The 22,076-nt window shown below is 34.3% G+C and overlaps 1 protein-coding gene across 4 annotated transcripts in view; it reads right to left on the bottom strand.

Moving 5' to 3' along the window:
• LOC120777423 (cysteine-rich motor neuron 1 protein) overlaps window positions 1-22,076 on the bottom strand; it is a 179,081-nt gene that overhangs the window by 62,689 nt on the left and 94,316 nt on the right. For all 4 annotated transcript variants that reach the window (XM_040108727.1, XM_040108728.1, XM_040108726.1 and 1 more), the window contains exons 3-4: window positions 11,751-12,200; window positions 10,285-10,415 (exon numbers count right to left, since the gene is read on the bottom strand). In XM_040108727.1, the coding sequence (XP_039964661.1) occupies window positions 10,285-10,415; window positions 11,751-11,947 (328 nt within the window). In that variant the 5' untranslated portion in view covers window positions 11,948-12,200. The remainder of the gene's footprint in view (window positions 1-10,284; window positions 10,416-11,750; window positions 12,201-22,076) is intronic.

Below are 22,076 nucleotides of genomic sequence, written 5' to 3'. Positions count from 1 at the left end.
TGGGATTCCGTTTTTTGCTAAAAATTTCTTGAGAAAATATTTTTCACAATATTTTAGACCAGTTATAACTGGTATAAAAAACTTTCGACCAATATGAACTGGTATAAACTGATATAAAATATTTTAGACATATACGAACTGGTATAACACTCGGCTAATTATAAGTCGAAACGATGTACAGCTGTATACTGTAAAGTATTTTGTGGAAATTTCGAAGATTTTCGCTGCTTTATTGCCCTCGGTACCATATGTGATCTGGTATAAACTGGTATAATAAATAATCGAATAGATATGCGCCTAACTGAAAAAATAATATGTACAAGTTATTTGAAATAAAATTATTTCAAATTTTTTACAGGTTATTAAAAATCTCTATCCAATCTTTGATAATATGTATGTATCTTTGGAAGCTTCAAGTTGAGTAGACATAACTTAATTTGTCTCATTTTTCGAATGCAAATATGACAATTTCATAATTGTTGTGCCGCCTTAAGTATAATACGTGAACAGGTATAAACTGGTATAATTAAAAATCTGGTATAAACTGGTATAACTAAAATTCGAATGCTTTAAGCCCAATCACTTATAATCTTGTACAGTCTATGGTACAAGATATTTTATAGAAAATTTTAAGCCAATCCAGAATCTCTGTCTCAACTAAGGATTTCGCGGTAAGCTGGCTGATTTATTTTATTTCTTTTTGAACGCAAATATGATACTTTTATCATGTTCCTGCTGCCCTAGTTACCTTACGCGATCTGGTAACTGGTATAAAAAAATTGGGCAACCAGATAACGATTAGGAAGCCATATTCCACTGTTATGAAGACTATCTAAATCTCTGCCTTACATATGATATGGCCAGAAAGAGGATTTGTTTTCAGTAAGCTACTTTCTAAATTATAATCTATTTTCTTTAGAAAATATTCTTATTATTTCAGATCTACTCTTACAACATTCATTTCACATATATGAATATTTGAATGAAAATAGAACAAACAAACTATATCCGGTTAATCACAGTTGCTATACGCCGACAAATGGGCCATAAGTCTCAATGATGTTTAGAAACGTCTGGATTGCAGCTAGAAGGCAATACAATTGTCTACAACGGATGACACAAAACAGATTCATTAGCCGAAAGGAATGATATCAACGAAAGCAAAAGAAAAAGCCTAGACGTAGGCTAAGATCTACACACACATGAATGTATAGTAATCGGAGTCCACAATTCCAAAGAAATAAATGAGACAAATCGTTGCAAACGACAGTGAATTCAATGAAGATAAGCTAAGCAGAGTGATGGACAGCAATTGGTGAGGAAAAACGTAAATCTTATACACAAAAATATACGTACTTTACTCTCACACACACCTACACAGAAACGGGGTTTTGTACTCAAATCACTGCAAAATAGATTTTGAGCCTTCCACACAAGCATGCTCGTTTATCCATAAGCAATTTTGCACTTTATGCCACTTACAGCAGACACTTCAGCATAATCTGCCACTTTGCCTTTGAAAATTCTATTGAATTTCTCAGAGTTGATTAAATTTACCAAACTACATGACATACATGTCTCTATGTATACACTATATTTCTATGAGTTTATAGCCGCTGGACAGCGCCGCCTACTATGAAACTCGCACTGCAGCTGAAATGTGGCCAAAAAGAAAAATGAAAAAATTACACACAAAACTGAAATCTCTTCAAGTCATCATTGGCTTATGTCAGCATTTTTCGTTCGACCTCTTCAAAAAGGCACTTCAAAATTGCTCCAAGTGCCATTATGTAGGCGTAAAAGTAATTTAATAAAATGAAAGGCGAAATGGGTTTTGCAAAGGCGGCTGGCATTGTGTTTGGAATTGCAAATGGAAATGATATGTGCCTTTTTGGCGGCCAAGTGCCATGACTCAGAATTTGGGTCCATGGAGGTTCTGTAGCTCATCGTTATTCATTTAAATGGCGTTTGGGTTGCACTGGAATGCTGCTATACAATTAGTTAATAGCATTGTGAGCAAGAAAGAGAATAATATGCGTAATTGCCAGCATATTGTTAGCGCGTGTTTTATGAAAAAAGTTACAGAAATTTTCAACATCTTTAAATGATATTTTTTTTAATTAAGCGGCTTTCACACACAAGAAGCGAGAAATTTACTACCACCAATGCATTTTGGGATAGATGTACATACATATGTATGTATGTACAAAAATGTAACACTAGATTCACGCCTTTAATCAAGTTTAAACCTTTACAGTGATTTGAAACTGAATTCTGTGGCCTTATTTTTATTTTAACTGTAAAATTTGTCCACAAAAAATAAAATAGAAGAGGGTGTTGCCATATATTTAAAGAACATAAATTTCTTGTAAAAAATTAAGTAAATAAAATATTTTTCTGAGAAAGCGCTTAAAAATTAAAAAAAAGTGTTGCCATCTGTTTGAAAAAGAACTTATTATAAAACACTTAAATTTATTGAACAACATTAATTAAACCATATATTAAATTTTGAGAAAGAGCTACAAAATTATAATTAACATATGTATAACAGGGTTGCCAACTGTTTGAAATTTTTTTTATTCCGAAACACTTAAATTTATTGAACAAAATTAAGTAAAATAAATATTTTATTTCGAAGCAGTGCTTAAAAATTAGAAATAATATATAACAGGGTTGCCAACTGTTTTGAAAATCAAAAGCACTTAAATGTATCGTAAAAAAAACGAAACAATTAAATAGTTTTTATTTTTTTGAGAAAGCGCTTAAAAATAAATTAAAATGTAAATTATGTTGGCATCTGTGTGAAAAAGTTGTTTAGAGAGAGCGACTAAAAATTCAAAAATAGCATATAACAAGGTGTCCATTTAAAAACAAAACATTATTTACTTCGCACAACCATAAGGGCTTTTCGGCCAAAATAATGCAAAGTTTCTTTTATTTTAATTTTAACTTAATATTTGCCGTAAAAGATATATAACGGTGCTGCCATATATAAAAAAACTCTTAAATTTATTGTAAACAATTAAATAAGTCTTAGAGTTTTTGTTAGAAAGCTGTTAAAAATTAGAAAAAATTTATGATAAGATTGCCAACCGTTTGAAAAAGTTATTATTTGGTTGATGCAACTTTTAAGGCATATTAAACGTTAAAACAGATGGCACTATTCACCATTAAAGGCAATACAAAGAAAAAATATTTATAAATAGTAAGTAAACGGGTTTGCCACCTTAAAACAAAATGCATTAAAACAAATATTTTTTTAGAAAAAGCTTAAAAATTAGAAAAAGGAAAAGAATAGAGATGCCATCTTGTGAAAATTGAGTTTGTTGGTTGGTGCAGCCATTAAGGCATGTAAAACGTTAGAAAAGATTGCACTTGCCACCATTAAAGACAAAATTTTGATTGAAAAAATATGATTTTGTTTAAATTTTTTCATTAAAAAAAAATTTAAAAATTAAACAAAAAATTTGAATCGAAAAATTTCGTACAAAAATTTTACAATGTATAAAAAAATTTAAACAAAAAAATATTTTGTTTTTCAATGTTAGCATCAGTCAGCAATTAATTCCCCAAACAGCATGCCTATCACATTCAAAGCCCTGTATTTTGAACTCTTAAACATCCAACATTATTTATAGATACGCTACTTTTTCCGAACTATCCTATTGTTGTCTATTTGTCTATAGAAAAAAAACAACAATATATTGTTTTTATCAAATAATTTTTCAATAGATATTCACATTTAAAGCTCAACGCTTCATTATGGGCATGCTGCAGCGGAGGTGTACAGGGCGTATGAGCATCATAAATGCAAAGGCATTTCATGAAATTAATTGTATACCAAAACGAAGTTTGATGAATGAATATTTCTATGCTTTTTATTGATCTTTATTATTAATATTATTAAAATATATAATTTTCGCCATTTTATTGCTCTATAGAAATTTATTATCATGGCTTTAAACTGAAAATCTCCTATAACTTAAACAGTACTGACATAAATAAGCGTGAAAAACTAGCATAATATACATATAGTATCTATGTACATACATATATGCACGTAGTAAATCAAAATATCAAACGTATGTGGTATGCATGTCCATATCTTCAAAGGCGGTTTTTTTATTTTTAGAAGCATACCTACGTATGCGAGTAAATTTATATTTAGAAAAATATTTACTTTAGCGCTTTTACGTTCAGTTTATTTTTAATTTATTTCAACAGCTATGCAGCAAAGCACGAAAACAACTAAGCAAAGAATTAAAAGCCAAAAAATATTAATAAATATGAAAACAAGTAAAAATGTTAACGGCGACTATAATACCCTTTACAGGTGCATTTCTTATAGCAAAAGAGGGTATAAAAACAGCTATATGCTATATATGTCCGATCGGAACAATATTTTCGGAGGGTATAGCGCTGACCTGGAAAATACACCGTGCCAAATTTTGTGAAGCTATCTTTTCAAATAAAAGAGGTTTCCATATAAGAACTTGAGTTGGATCGGTCTGTTTGTATGACAGCTATATGCTATAGTTGCCAGATCTGAGTAATTCCTTCGAAGATTCTAGAGATGTCTTGGATAATAATCTTTGCCAAATTTTGTGAAGCTATCTTGCCAAATAAAAGAGGTTTCCATGCAAGGACTTGAGTTGGATCGGTCAGTTTGTATGGAAACTATATGCCTTTGCAATCGGATTTCAACAATTTGTTCACAGATAATAGCTTTGCTTTCGTTTGTGTACTGTAATAAATTTTGTTAAGATATCTTGTAAAACAAAAGGGTTCTCCATACAAGGACTTGACTTTGATTGGACATTTTGTATGGCAGCTATATGCTATTGTAATCCGATAACATTTTTGCCCTCAGAGCAGTGGCGACTGAATGAGAAAAAGACGTGTGCAAAACTTCAGACTGATATCTCAAAAACTGCGGGACTTTTACGCGTACCTACTGAGAGAAAGATAGATATGGTTAAAGCTACTCAGCTCATCTCGCTGATAAATGATCATATACATATATGTGCCATATAAACTCTTTAAGATCCTCGACATTTCCATCTGAGTGTTACAAACTTCGTGGCTAACTTAATTTACACTATTCTGGGTACAAATAGAATTTAAGAAAAAATAAATAAATAAAACCGAAAAGATAATAATTGAAAAAGTAAACATAGAGTGGAATAAAAAAATGATGGAAAGAAGTAGTGATGTTTTGCCATGAATGAATAATGCAAAAAAAGAGCTAGCCTTGTACAGCAAGCAGCCTGCTAGAGCTAAGCTCAATGACCACTTCACATTGAACCGGTGGAAAAACGCGGTGAGGCGCACACCCACTTCACTCATACGCAACCTGAAACCGCTGAGCTAAAATCAATATTTGAAGAGTTCTACCGGAATAGATATCCACACATAATTGGATTGTTGTGTGTGCGCGTGTGTGTGTGAAGCGCAAATGTAAATATTTATTCATACATATGTAAGTAAACAAGGTTGCGTGTGTGTGTGTGCACAAGTTTTCCCATCAATTCAATTGGACGACATTAAACTTCGTTTCTGTGCGCCATTGCTGCCAATCAATTCACACGTGCAGCGCCTACGACAGCTGCAGCAACAACAACAAAAGAAAAGCACATAAGTAGCACTAGCAGCGCTAAGAGGAAAATATGTAGAAAGTTGTTGGTGGCAGCTAGTAACAGCAACTTTCGCAGGGTTGCTTAATGCCTGAATGATTTTCGATGACGACCATGATGAAGGCGGCGATGGTGTTGACGATGACGTTGTCGTTGAAGGCTAAAGCACACTTTGGCTGCGCAAGCCAGCCAGATATAAGGCAGCTATAGACATATAAACTTAAAAAGGTAAACAAAGTAAATGCACACACACACACACACATCTATAAGTAAGCACAAATGTTTATAGACTTACATACATGTGCTGTTACTTAGCCCTACTCTTAGCTCACACACACACATTCACAAAAGCACACTAATGAAACTTTATACTTTTGTACAAGTATGCATAGTATATGTATGTGTACCTGCGTCTAGTATAAGCCACACTTAAGTGGCGAGTAGCCGCTTGCTAATGTGTGAAGGTTGTGTGCTGAAAGGCAGCCAGCGCGCGCAAGTAGAGTAGAAACCCACTTAGCAAATGTTAGACGGCGTACTAAGCTAGCTCTCTATACACGTATACTCTTACAGACAGCATTAATTTATAGTAGTATGTGTGCATATATGCATATGTGTGCGCAGTTTGGTCGCGCTGCCTCTACTAGTTAGTTAGTTAGTGCATGAATATGGGCTGAAGGGCATGGCTAAGATTAATAACAGAGGCAGATATAAATGAAGGTATGTGTGGTTTTTGGATAGATATTTCATATAAGCAGCGCATCTATAAACTATATATTAGTACTACGCTTAACCGCATTTAATGGAAATAATATATTGTTTCCAAAAATGCGAAACAACGTATTTAAAGAAAAACAAAATTGAAAATCATTGTCAGATATAATAACCAATATATAATCAGTATGGTAACTAGTATGATAACCCATATGTAACCATTTTATAACCAAAACTCAAATTTTGTTTAAATATTAATGGAATATATCGTTTCTTAATAACCAATATATAACCAGTATGGTAACTAGTATGATAACCAATATCTAACCATTTTATAACCAAAACTCAAATTTTGCTTAAATATTAGTGGTTTCTATTATATCGTTTTTCCTGTACAGAATCATCGGTCAATATTTCTTCAAAAATGATGCCGTTTAGAACGTAACCGTCAATGGTGACCGTTATTGCGGCATTATAACCGGCTATGCGAATCTTGAAATTAAAGCTTGTGATCTCGGCAACATTTCGTTTCAACATGACAGCACAAGTTCACACACATCGCATCAATCAATGGACTTATTGAGAAAACACTTCGATAAGCCGATAATTACAAGTTTCGCGCCGGTCGATTGGCCACCAAGATCGTGTGATATCATACCGTTAGAATTTTTCTTCTGGAGATATGTAAGTCTACAGTCTATGAGGACAAGCCTGCTTCAATACAGGCCTTGGAGCAAAACTTCAATTACCAGTCGAAATGCTCGAACGAGCCAATTTGATTTAACGGATGGAACATCTGACGCGTAGCCGAGGCTAGCATTTGAAAGAGATTGCCTTTAAGAAATATATGCCAAATAATGTTCTTTCGAATGATAATAAACATCCCCCCTAAAATTAGAGGGTTCTATGTTTTTTGTTCAAAAAATTGAGGAACCTCTAAATGGATCACCTTTTATATACGCGTACTAAACGTTGTGGCGAAAACTTTTTTATTTGACAAGATTTCGTCACGAAATTTTGAACATATTGTTTCCAGCAATGATATAATAAAAGAGAAAGAAAGAGAAGAATAAGAAAATAAATTTCATACCAAAAAATTTGTTTGCCGTACAAAAAAAGGTAAATGCTGCAATGTAAACCGATCTACTGCCTATCGCGCTTAAAATATGAACACATTAGCACTAATGCCGAACTGATTTGCTGCCAAATTGCCACAAATGACTGTATGGGGAAAACTCACTAACAAACTTGGTATAGGACAAGGCACACATGAAGCTATTTACTTATATATATGAATAGCAGATAACAAAAAGCTGGCAATGAATGAAGAAACAACGCGAGCGCCAACCAAACTGCGGGCGAAAGCGAACGAAAGAAAGTTATTGTCAGACAACAGCATCTAACCAAGCTAAAAAGTGCCTTAAATACTTTTCAAACGACGCACAGTTGAAAAGTGAATACTTGTAATAACTGTGGATTCGCTTTTTGCTTGAATGTGTGAATGCGCCTGTGCGTATGCAATGTTTGGCTTTATATAGGTATAAGTACATATATAAGTAAATATGACGAACACACAAAGGAATACCAGCATATTTAAGCAAAAGCTTGAACAAAAGTTGACTTTGAAATGCTTGATGCGGAGACTCGCTTTACAAAAACACCAAAAAAACGACTTTTTGCTGCTTTGTTGTTGCATGTGGTGGCAGTAATGTCAACTTTAGCATTTTACTTCGCATTGAAATTGAGCTTACAATCCAGAAGGAAGTTATTTTTGTTGTGTTTGATATACATATGTATATACATATTTATATACACATGTATGTATATTCTATACAATAAAAACAATACTGCGGAAAACAGAAATTTGCAAATATAAACTTTGAAAATTTTGCGACAACAATACAACATGTCAAAGCTCTCCTTCATCAGCTCAGCAATATTGTAAACTGATAAGCAAACCGCAAAAATGTCAAATTACCCGCATGTTTGACTGTTTGACTGCGAGAGGTGTTGAAGTTAACCCAAACCCATCCAAGAAATCTTTTATTGTGTTTGATATATAGTTCGTTGGTATTCTCAACTCTTTGACGAAAGCAAAGCATGAAATACTATTTTCCATTCTTTTTCTTTAATTTTTCGAAAGGGCCAGCAAACAAATCCCGAACGTTGATTTGGAGGCTAGACAGCGACACATTCAAAACAATTATGACTCAATGAACGTTTTACTTCTGCTTAAAAGCATCCAGAGAAGCTCCTTGGCACCATGGAAAGCGCACGCAGCACTCGGCCAATCTAAGGAAGATTAAACGACATGGGTATAAAAACTTGCAGACTCGTAAAAAAGCCTCTTCTCAATGCGAAAATGAGATTTTTTTTTAAATGGCTAGAATTGAGCTGAGAACCTTCAAATGTGAACATCGGACGAATGGAGAAATGTTATTTTTTCCGATGAATGCAAAATTGATCTTGAGCTTACGGTGCCCAGAGGGTAAGACGGAGAAATGAAAAACGCTTTTAAGATGAATATGTAGAACACTGAAAAGCATTCTCTATGCATAATGATTTGGGGAGCGATCGCAAGCCAAAGAGTTGGGTCGTTAATACTTCTCAAACGTTCTGTGAAAGTAGAAAGGTATAAAAAGATATACTGTAAGGCACTCAAATTGGATGTATTGTTTCAGGACGATTCTGCGTCTTGCCATCATGCAACTTGTGCAACTTACACAAAATCATAAGCAAAGTCATTGAGGATGTATTTAAGAATGGCTTTAACCCAAACGGCATTAAAATGGATAAAGGACGTGTTTAAGGTCAAAAGAGGATGAAAAAGTTCGCTTCATACAAAACGAATAGTAAACTTCTGAGATGTAGCGCTAGTATTGTTGATGATTACATAATATATAGGTATCTTATTCCCCAATATGCGGTTTACTGAAATATCTGGCAAACTTAATTTGAACCAAATTCCAAGAATGTCCTTAAGCAGCTTTGAATTTACGCTACATTTCCTTACGCTCAGCCAGCAATATGACTTATTTCTAGATTTAATTAACTGCTGATTAAATAATAACACGTGCCACATTTCTAGCTAAGGCCACACATCTTCATTTAGTGCTCGTGTCTACTTACATAAGTATATATGTTTGTAGATAGCGATAAACCATTTCATAGAAATTACTAATCACGTCGCCGTTTTATTTCACTTCATGGAATTACTCATGGTCAACTTTAGCTATGAAAGTAGAGAACTAATTAATTTCTTGTCACCTTGCATGCTTCGATTTGCGTTCAAGGACTGAGCGAATAAAGTAATGAAGGTATTGAATATATATCAAACGCATAATAAACTTAAAGCACAAGAATAAATATAGGCTCGGAGAGAAAGTAGAAAGGAGCTAAGTGCTTGGCGCTGTAGTTGAAGACGATAGCTTTGATATACTAAATATATGTATTATGTTATCCTAGTATATACAAACGTATGTATGTTCAATTTGTATGTCTTAGGTAATAATCTATGCAAAATTTCGTGAAGATTTTGGCGGTTTGATAAATAAGCAGCTTCTTGCGGAGAAAAGCAGATTACCAGTATATCAAATCGATTTCAAACTTACAGGCATACGTGGCGAAATCGACTCAGTTCGTCATCACGATCAGTCATATAGAGTATGTTTTCTATCTGACTTTTACAAACTCTGTGACAGACTTAATATACACTCTTCAGTGTAAAAAAAAAAAAATTTAAATATGTAAATCTCTAAATTGAAATAAAATCATCGATTAGTTTTAATGGACTAAGATTTTCAATAGGCGAATATATTTAGACAATTTCTTCTATCAAAATTAATAAAGCATATTTTCTAAAACAAAATCTAACCAAGCTTATGGCAAACATCATCGCTTCAAAGTCTAATAGTTATATTAGTTTAATCATGTAACTCACCCATGCAAACGCCTAGACCGCTGGAGATGGGCAATCTTGTGACACACTGTAGTGGTGGTTCACACTGACCGGAGAATCCACCCGGACCACCACAAGTTTCGCCAAGTGTTTTGGCGCAAATGCGACAACATCTGAAAAAATAGACGATTTTGCGAAAGTTTAAGTACAATTTTATTTTAAATACATTAAAAATAAAGTTTAAAGAATAATATAATATGGAAAATAGAGTTATAAAACGAATAAATATACGTAAAGTCCGGCATAAAAATAAACTTAAATCGGAGCAGCAAAAATATAGCTAATAGATGGAGCTGCTGCTCAAATATCCTCTAAAACCCAAACATATACCACTTGTGTGATGCTTAATGCGCGATTCTCTCAATGTCAAATTTAATGACTGCAAACTGACAATAATTTATGTATTACTGGCAACACATGTGGTCAGGATGGGCAGTATTGAAGACGGTACATGCAGTAAGTGTGCGAAATTAGACATGAGAGAGTCGTTCTAACACTTACTATACTTCTGTTTAGTCTAACTTACAACTCGTCTTGGATATGTAAGAGCTCCGCGGTTAAACAGGTACTCAGTTATGTAGTTTAACTAGACGATGTGTCAAAATGATACACTAAATCACTCTTAAAATTCGCAAAAATCTTTGAAGTATTTTATGCAGAATACTTCAGACCTCCATATGACGCTACTGAGGACCAGTAGGGCTTTATATGGCGTTACATTCGGTCAGTATAATCTAACATAACCTGACGTGGTTTCACTACATTGATTTTCAAATGTCTGCTTTAATTCTGATAAATTTTTTTAGAAAATTTGTACTATATTAATTTTTGCTATGTCGCCAATTTTCCTCGAAGTCATTCTACATTGTTATATGTTTCGCTATGTTGTCAATTTTGACACCTGCATTGACAGAAGTTACTTTTATATCAGTGTTTTCAAACTTTCTGACAAAATTGTTATGAAAATCCCTTTCGTTGTCTCTCTTATGTCAAATTCAATGAAGATAAACTGACGATAGTAAACTTTGATGATATGTGTTTTGAGATGATTGAGAAAAGTTTGTCGAATTTTGATGACATTTCATAGTAAATTTTTACGTTTTAATAAATAAAATAACAAAAATTTGTGAGATATCCATATTTATAAGGGATGTATGTAAATAGATTTATGAATGGATTTATCAACAAAATAGGTCAAGCTTATGTCAATTTTTTGAAAATAAACTGACAAAAATGTATGGAATATCTGATGTGAAATCAAGTAAGTTGGTGTCACTCCAATTAGCGTTATACGGAATACAGACAGTTTTATGGATGGTTTTATAAACAAAATCGGTCGAGATTATGTGAAATTTAATGACGATAAACTGGCAAAGCAGATGAAAATCACTTAAATAACATAATTTTTTGAACTAATTATGAACGTTATAAGATAGTTTGTTACTCACTTGCATGGATCCCACAGCATCATACCCTTGCCTGGACAATCCAGCGATCGTATGACATCACATTCTTTCGGATTACAATAACACTTTAAACCGTCAACCACACGGCTACCGGCCGCCACCATTATAAGCAGATAGCAGCATAAATAAATTAAATATGTGCGCAGGTTGAGCAAACAAAATTGTGTTGTCGAGCACATTTTGGCTAACGTGCTCCTCAACTATAGCGAGGAAATCAATTTGTCTAGGTTTGAAAGTGACTTTTCTGAGTTTAAATATTTTGTCTTTGGTAGTTTCGTTTAAAGCCACTTCGAAAAAAAACTTGTTAGAAGAATTTTTATCTATAAAAATTCAGTTTTATCTCAATATTTGTTATCAGTCGCTGCTGTGGTCGTTGTTGTCGCCGAAGCTGTTGTATTGCCATGACTTTTAATATTGTCTAAAGATGTTATGCTGTAAAGAGAAGAAAGGGGTGTTATTTAGAACGTTTAATTGATTTGTTTATAAATAATAATTGTTTATTAAATTTAAGGTGTAGTAAAAGAAATGTATTTTACTAAGGTTACTAAGTCTCGCAATTTTTGTAAAATTGTAGGCACAAAAAATCTCCTCAGCTATAGCACCCGCGCTCGGGTCGACTGGACAATGGGTGTCTCTACTTGCAATGTTCAAGATAGGCACGACACTGCAGACAGACGCCATCTAGCGAAAGCTGTTGTATTTCCCCAATCAGATGGAACCTACTACCTTATATGTATATTACCTCAGAAGGAGGTAAATGGGTGAATCCAATGGCTATTACTAATGAGGTATCTAGCGGTAGGTATAAACGGCCAGTAGTAGAAACCACCGAATCCCACAACTCAACATGGAAGTCAATGAGATGAAGACGCGGACTGAGATATTAGTTCAAACCTCAGTAGGAGCCGAACTACTATCACTGGTGGGCAGAGCGATCTTTCTGTCCACGCTGCCACAACTGTCGGGTCTAAGTAATTTGAAAGGACTCGGATTTTTTTTCGGCCTAGGACTGTCAACTCGGCACTATTCCTTTTCAAGGGGATTTTCTGGCGATACAACAACATGAGCATTAACAAAGAAAAGGAATAATAACTTCACTTTCCTAAGCAGATAAGCAAGGGTGCTAATTCAGGCATTAAGAAAGTGCTCCGGTAGACGCCAAACAAGGCAGGGTTGAAGGCTAAATTGCGGTACAAGGTTGCGACCGTGATACTTAAAGGAAGTGGAAAAAGGCCCGACACACACATTTCCAAGAAAGAAAGTACAGGGACATAGCCGAGAATCTAGCTATGGATATAGTAGCACGCGGACAGCAAGCTGACAGCGAACAAGACAGCGGCGGCAGGGATTATTCTTCATCAAATAAAATGACAAAACTGAATTCTAAGCAACAAAACACACAAAAATACGAATAAAACAAAAATCCCGACACTATAAAATACGAAGTCAGGCGATATAAGGAAGGTAAAACGATTAAAACATTATTGCCACCTTCAATGCAACAAATCTCGAAAGCTAGGTATTGTAGGTAGTAAATAGGTATGTAAGAAGCAACTAAGTGGATTTACTAGCAACGAGGGAAGAGGTCATTAGAGCCAACTAAAGAGAACTAAAGGGAACCAAAGAAGAACATGAAATAAATGATAAAAAAGAAAAAACGAATGTACTTGTATTCAAAGCGTACAGTCATCAATATCAATTGAGACAATCCGCCACTCATTTTTAAAAAGAATGAATGAGAAAAGCGATTAGAGATAAAAATCAGAGGAAATGTGCTCAAGCAAATTTGTAAGTAAGTATTGATATGTACAGTGGGCGACAAAAGTCTACGTACGACCCATATTTTTGATGTATTGCTGAATATAAAAATAGTATGGAAAAAGTAATGATGCAGTTTGGTTTTAATTACATTTTTATTAGGGAATTATAAAACAAAAAGTGTACTCCAATACAAACATAACAAATTATTCACAAAAAACTAAAAAAAACATTGACAAAAGTCTACGTACGACTAGCATTTTAATAAAAAAACATTTCAATAAGGCACTGAGTCTTAAAAATTAGTATTTTGTTGGCTCACCATGGGCATCTATAACTGCTTGTAAGCGTCTAGGCATTGAAGAAACTAAATTTTCAATCTCAACGGGTGTTATATTTTGCCATTCTTCCTGTAGTTTCTCTTTTAGTGTTTTCGCACTGGTAATGACATGTTTTCTCACCTTACGTTCCAAAATCTCCCAAACATGCTCAATAATATTTAAATCTGGGCTTTGTGGTGGTGTATTTAATTGACGTGGGGCATAATAAAGCAGCCATTCCTTTATAATGTGGGCCGTGTGCTTCGGATCGTTATCCTGCTGGAAGAGCCAGCTCCTACCAAGGTTTAGTTTATCCACGGATGCTCTTAAATTTTGTTCTAGTATATTCTTATATTGAAAACGATCCATGTTCCCCTCCACAAATACTAAGTTTCCTACTCCAGATGCAGCCACAGCGCCCCAAACCATGACATTTCCACCGCCATGTTTGACAGTAGGGATAAGGTTTTTGAGCTTCATTGCTGTATTGGCTCTTCTCCAAACTTTGGCTCTTCCATCACTTCCAAAAATGTTGTACTTGGATTCGTCGGTGAATAAAACTTGTTTCCAGAAATCAAGATCTTTATCTTTATACTTGTGGGCGAAATCCAAACGAAGCTTTCGGTTCTTTTCACTGATAAGGGGTTTTCTGCGTGGAGTTCTGCTGTGAAATCCTTTGTCATTTAAAGCCCTTTGAACTGTTCTGGAATGTACAATTTTATCCGATCGTACTGTTAATTCCGTGGCTAACTTAGTGGCATGAATTTGTGGATTCTTATCAACTTCTTTTAAAATAAAAGAGACATCTCTCCTACTAAGCTTTTTCGGTCGACCGGTTCGTGGTTTATTTTCAACACTTTTATTTTTTATAAAGTTTTCAAATATGGTTTGAACAGTTGATTTAGGTAAATTAAGCAGTTTTGATATTTCACCAAATGATTTATTCTCATTTTTGTATTTTACCACCAGGTTTCGCACATCTGTTGAAATTTCTTTCCGAGGACCCATTGTGACAACTATACGTTGTGCAAAATATACGCGATTATATCGAAATGTGCTTAACATGAAGCTTATTGTAAAGCATAAACACAAAATAAACATAAACGGTACTTTCCCGTTACTTTCTAGTTTGCAACATGAACTTAAAGTATATAATACATGCCGTACGTAGACTTTTGTCAATGGTTTTTTTTAGTTTTTTGTGAATAGTTTGTTATGTTTGTATTGGAGTAAACTTTTTGTTTTATAATTTCCTAATAAAAATGTAATTAAAACCAAACTGCATCATTACTTTTTCCATACTATTTTTACATTCAGCAATACATCAAAAATATGGGTCGTACGTAGACTTTTGTCGCCTACTGTATATGAAATGGAAAAGCAGCGACTGTAGTGCAGAAATTGCCGTTTGAAAAGACGAAAGTGTGGAGCAGCAAATTCACAGTAATTTGCTTATCAAAAGCTAATACAGAGGATTTAAACAGCTGCTCATTACAAAAAGCTACATTCTTAAGCTGTCGAGGAGTCAGTCTATGAAAAGAGAAGAATGAAGAAGAGGAGAGTGTTTGATTTGTGGATATAATGAAATAGGGAAATGGCAGATATGAAAGAAGGAAATGACAAATAATTAAAGCAATAAGTATTAAGCCAAATAGGAAAGATTAGGACGCTACTTTTTAAATAATTTTTGCTCTTGTTCTCCACATATTTTAAGGTATCTCTGAGGAGGTTTGCGATATGTGAAGAAGTTTACCCCATCCACTTGGGAGTTGCCAGAAACGGCAACTTTTACATATGGCTCAAATAGCTCACAACTGCCGGTCTTAGACCAAGAATCCTCTGAGTAGCCAAAAAACATCTGTTTGAAGGCGAGTAAAAGTGAGAAGGCGAAACATCCCCTTACCAGGGTTGAGCGCTGTGTTTGGACCCGCCACGTAAAAAACACTACCAACGAAACGAAGAGAAAAGCCTCGGATGAGAGACCCCCCTTTTGATGACGACCACTGGAAACGTATTAGGGATTACGATTTAAGGGCATGCACCTGGAATGTCCGGTCCCTTAATTCGGAAAATGCCGCTGATCGGCTGGTTGCTGTCTTCATTAAAGGCTGACATCATCGCAGTCAAAGGAATGATTGGGACAAGGACTGAGATGAGTAGATCCTTGTGGCATTTACTAAAGTGGTCACATAAAGGAATGCAAATTCGATGTGGAATTCGTGGTGAGAGAGTGACTCCGTCGCCGGGTAATGGCAGAGTAAAAATTCTTAATTTTATTATACATATACATATGTAAACTACAAAGTGGTCTATATTTTGATAGAACTTATTAACTTAATTTATTTTACGATTTTCTTTCAAGCAATTTTCAAGGGTTTTTATAATAATACAATTCAACATTTAGCCATCGCTAATTACATAAACCAGCGGCTAATTTATAGGAAAAGGAAAGAATACGAACAAAGAGGAGACGCACTCGTGCATCCAGCGTCTTATCAGTTATCAGTTGTCTTTAATACCTAAATTTTCTATACGGTCCGAAAATAAATTGTTTAATGAAGTGAATAGGTTTTGCGTCTAGCCGAAGTTGTTGTAGGTTTGTGCGGGAAGCTTTCATGTGAAATATTGCGCTTTGAAGATCTTCAACAAAATGTCGGTATGAAAATGTGTTTGTACAAGTAGATATAAATTTCCTTTACTATTATCTGCATGCTCGTATCGAAATCTACATCTCTCCTTACTTACTTACTTATATTTTTCTCATTATTTCATTTCTTCGTATTCGTCGCATGTTTTCTTAGTACATACTATTGCTTGCGGTTCAGATTTATTTACTTTTTTTCAAGTGGCTTTCGACTTCGTTTCTTGTTCGCGCTTATTGCCACAGGCGACTGATTATCTTGAGATTTTATTTTGTTTTCTTCATTGTGTAAGCCAAGGCTACGATTTGTTGACATGCTCCTTGCCTTCATTCCTAGAATTCGTGCTGTGTTTTGGTGTCTTTTTTGTGCTTGTCTCGTTTTCTATGTTTTTGTTCGGTTTTAATTTGTTGGGTTTGTTTTGGCGCGTAATTTGCTATTTAATTTCCCGCTTTTGTTCTCCGGGTTTACTTCTTTTTTTTCAATTTCGCCTGCTGGGTTTGTTAGTTTTTCTTCATTTTGGTCGCATATAAATATAATATTTGATGGTCAGCAATTATTTTGCTGCTCTTTGTTCATATTAAAGGGTACCCTTGATATTTTTCAATTTAAAATGTGTTTTTGTTATTTTGTTGTAATTGCGAAAATCCGCCAGAATTAAACCGTTTATTAAGATGTTTTCATTTTTGTATTAACCACTTTCACTTTGAATAAAAATGAAGGTACGCGTTTCTGATTAATTTGGTGTATTTTCTTCAACAAGTTGGACTCGAACTTTCATCTTTATCTTTAAGCTACAATATACGAGTATATAATGTTTTTAAGGCAATCTATCTACGTTGGATTTCTACTGAGAACTTTTCATAGACTAAGTGTAGAAACTCTGAACTACAGACCTATGCAGTTGAGACCTTTCTTATATTGAGTGTACAATTTCTACGCTGTAAACCTATTCAACCAAAAATAGTTGGCCTTTTGCATGATTTTTGGTTTGGCTATACTCTTAATACCATGTATTTTTTGGCTGTGTTATCAAACCTAGAAACTGCGGAATTTACCCAAACGTCTTAGAGTCCATAGAATATCTTTCGTACAAATGTTTTAAACCTCAGTCAAATGTCTTTTGGAAGTTATAAGGTTTCAGTGGAGAACATATTTTCATAAAGCTGCAAGCGTTTTCAATGACAAAAAAATAAAAACAAAATCTGATGAAATTAATAAATCCAAAACACATTAATTAGTTAAATAAAGGCAATTAAAAAGTTAAATTTTTAAGGTTCCTGATCATAGAGAAGAAATTTCACCTACTTTGAGACTAGAATAATCAAGCAACTACGGTTCCTAAGTGGTGAAGCATTTACAGAATCAAATTCAACGCAATTTGGTACGTGTACCGAAGTTAAGATTGATACAAAACCCGATTTTTGCATTTAATTTTTAATTCGCGTATACGAAGAAAAGCATTTCAAAATGAAAATAGCTGGGCAGCCAATTCTTGACAACATTTCGTTTTTCCAAAAAGATATATGTACAACAAGTATGAGTAAAAAATAGCAAGACTTTGTTCAAAATTTTAGAATTTTAGCTATTTAAAATTGACTCAACAGAAAATAGAAAAAAATTGTGTTCAGAAGAGTTTATTTTGTATAAACAACTATGAAACAAATCGGGTAGCAGGGAAGTTTAAGAGGAATTCCCAGATTTATGTGATGTACTGGGTATGAAAAAATCAATATTTGAAGGAAAAAAAAGTACGATCCATCCATATGTAGTTTGGTATTATACCAATGAAATAATATATAGAATTGAACATAATATTAATAAGTGTCCTTTTGAAAATTCATAGTGCCATACTGTCTACTAACAAATTTTAATTTAATTTATGCGCTGCTGATTATGACAAATAGTTGGAAAAGTTTTGAAAATTTAAAACAACTGTAATCGCAAACCATACCGAAAACAACTCTGCGCCATATTACTCACTTGAATATAAGTTTATTGCGTTGTAGCTACCCCTTTCTACAACAATCCATAATATGTGTACAAACAAACATAAAACTATAAAACCAAACGATGAACAAAAGCAAATCAGTGAAGTGGAAAATATGCAAATTGGTAGCTGAGGCAAAAGGAGTGACAAAACATAATTTACCCGCACAGGCAGCGGGGAAACAGGGAGCTACGCTAGCGCGTTTCAGCAAATGAAAATTCTAAATCACGTTCAAAATGCTAAGATACTAGTAAAAAACGTGAGCTTAGATAAACAGCATGAAATGCAACAAACACCACGAAGAGAAACAAAAACAAAGTTGAGCTATGCTAAATGATTGCAGGATGAGCCAGCGAGCAGTCACAAATATTACAGTTATGTTTGAATAAAACTTAACATTTGCACAGTCACGTGGCAACAAAAAAAAGAAAAGGGCGAATTTACAAATTTCAGCAGACAAGAACGACGCGTTAGACTGATTGCGCGATTGCCTGAACCGTAGCAGGCGGCGGCATGTGTTGGCGTGAATGCGAAGCAGCGAGCGTAAAATTGTTATTATACACGAGCAGATAAAATTATACAGTTATATGTATGTATCTAATGATGAAACAATGTTTGCAGAGCTGCTGAGTGGAAGCTTAGTCAGCCAACATGCTGTGTGGTCATGAGGCGGATGGGTAGGCGCGAAAGCAGACAGGCAGCGTCTGTCGACGGCAAAGCAAATACTTGAAAGTTGATAAAAAGTATATGCCAGCTCAGAAGACACATGAAAGCTTGAATTAGAGGAGAAAATGAGAAAATTAAATACATGGAAAACTATTTAAGGAGGGATTAATTGGGGGCGGATATAATTTTTTATTTTTTACAAAGCTTGGAGGTTGTCTGGGCACATAATTTCAGTCATCTTTGTCTATTTCTAAGTTTAGGTATATTTTATATTCATCGTTTTTTTCCAGTTTTTTCTCAATATCAAGCTAAATCTCAGTCATCTAAATCTAAATCTTAATCTCAATTTCATCCTCAGTATCAATATCAAAAAAATCGCAATCTCAACACTAGTCTTAATCTCAATCTTCACCTCAACCTTAATTTAAATCTCAATCTCAACTTCAGTCTCAGTCCCCAATCTCAATCTCAGTCTCTACTCCAACCTCAATTTCAATTTCAATCTTAATCTTAATACATATTAATCTTAATCTGAATCTCAATCTCAATCATAATTTCAATCTCAATCTTAATTTCAATCTTAATGTTAATCTTAATCTTATTCTCAACTTCAATATAAATATCAACATTAACATCAATATCAACATCAATATCAATATTAACATCAATATCAATATCAAACTAAAATTGAATCCCAAGTTTAATTATAACTTTAACTAGTTCTCAAAAGGCATTCACTTTTTGTGAAACACATTAATACCCTTGAGAGGCCTACTGCTCCTGGTTATAATTTAAAAGTATCAGCTAGAACCCATCATTACCGCGAAGCAGTAGAATTCAAATGATGAGCAACCAACTACGTCGGACAAGTCGGCACGTCATCAAACCAGAAGTCAGCATCGATGTTAGTGTTATTATATTTATGATTCAAACTAACTGTACTTTAGCGCATGAAATGTAGCCGTATTACACTGCTGATGATTCTAGGAGCCATTGCAGGAAGCATATACACAAACAATCGCAAAAAAGTCGCAGAGTCATGCTTACGCGCTTAAAGCACATCGACAAAATTCCAAGTCTACGCTGGGTTTGCGCTACGCCAATCGCCAGCCAGTCGACCAACCAACACTGGTTAGGTGGCATGACTTCACGTGCTGCAAATTAATAGAAAAATGGTAGCTTAGGATTCTCTATGCTTGCTGCTGCGGGTTTTGGTGGAGAGAAAGCTATAAGTTCGTGTGTATTTGTGAAAATGTGTGTGCAAAAGGCAAGCGATAGTAAAAAGTATTGCGATAAAACGGAAGGAGTGTGAGCGGTATAAAATAGCAACGGAAAAGTTTCATTTAAAATAATGAAATGAATATAAAGCGGCAAGTTGTAAAATGCTGGTTATATTATTCCTGCGTTATACACGGCGTATACGTAATGCTAGAAGTTACTGAGCGACTTGAAAGTGTAGCGTTTTGAAATTAGTGGCAGAGTTGTTTGCGAAACGGCAAAAGTTCTTCAAGATTAATAAATTGCTTGATTTAATGTTGAAAATTGTGAATTAAATTATTTATAAATATTTAGTTGACATATACATACGTTTTAAATTTCTTTAAAGTAAAATTAATAGTTTTATAATCTAAAAGCTTAGCAAAACTTCGTAAAATTAGCAAAGATTTAGCAAATTTTAAAAGCAGCCATTTATTACTTGCTTTGAATTTTCTATGATCCTGAACGATGTAAAAAGTCAGATTTATATGCTCCCACGCCACTTTATATCTTCAAATTCCGCTTAGAAAGCGTATATTTGTTTATTAGTGATAAATTTCCCTGTATTTATTGAACTTATATGTATGTACGACAGCTGTCGAGTTGATAGCTCTTGTTAAGATCTTCCTTAAACGTCACTTAATTACATTTTAAGATTTCCCTTTCTTCGAATGCATATATTTTACTTTTTCAATGGAGTAAGAAGAGAGGCCTAAAGAGTCTAAGATAAGTAAGCGGATATAGGGTTATGTACATATGTATATACAAAAGTTCAGGGTGACGAGATGATTGTAAATCTGAGCGACTGTCTATCCGCCCACCCGTCCAACAGTCCATATGTCCCTACAAGCAATAAATTGGATAAAAATTGAAATATCTTGATGAAACTTGGCGCCCAAAAAAGGTTGGTATTGTTGATGGGCGGCAGCTAAACGTCAACTAAACGCTATTAATCAAAAATTCATAATGCTGACGGGGCAACTATGGTATGAAAATCTTTAAAAAGTGGGCGTGGTCCAATCCTCCAATAAGTTTAGTGTACATATCTCCTAAGCCATTCAAATTAATATTGGTAAGGGGCATTTTTGGGTTGAAATTTTTGAAAAAGTGGGCGTGGCCCCGCTCTCTAGTAAGTTTTATGTACACATCTCCTAAACCAATAAAGCCACAAAAATCAAATTTGTCTGGCGTAGATATTATAAAAACTACTACCGAAAGTGAGTGAGTGAAAATGGATAAAAATGGATCAAACCCCCGCTCACTTGATATATAAAGGAAATGATAAAAATTACGAAAAGCACGATAACTCAATAACTAAGACATTAAATGGTAAGAGAGATGGTATGAGAGGGTTTTAAGGAAGCTTAGAGATCATGTTTTTATCACTGTGCATCTTTGTGCTTAGAATGAATAAAATCGGGTGAAAACTCGCCCTAGACCACATCCCCATATAATCAATAGCTCTTATGTACCTGATAGTTTTTCAATTTAATTCGAAATTATTAAAATTTGTGCACGCATCCTTGCCGTTGCGTGGCAAATCTCCATATTACATAAATTTCACCTTAAATTGAAATTATAACAAGCAACAAAATATAAATTTCATTGCTAAGTACCCGCTAGGTGGTCTTTACGCTGCTTCTGGCTTGCGGAATTTAAGAGTACTTAAAAATGTGCT

The sequence above is a fragment of the Bactrocera tryoni genome, chromosome 5 (genome assembly GCF_016617805.1).
Source record: "Bactrocera tryoni isolate S06 chromosome 5, CSIRO_BtryS06_freeze2, whole genome shotgun sequence".
NCBI lineage: Eukaryota > Metazoa > Arthropoda > Insecta > Diptera > Tephritidae > Bactrocera > Bactrocera tryoni.
This window is presented reverse-complemented; position numbering and strand designations above follow the sequence as displayed.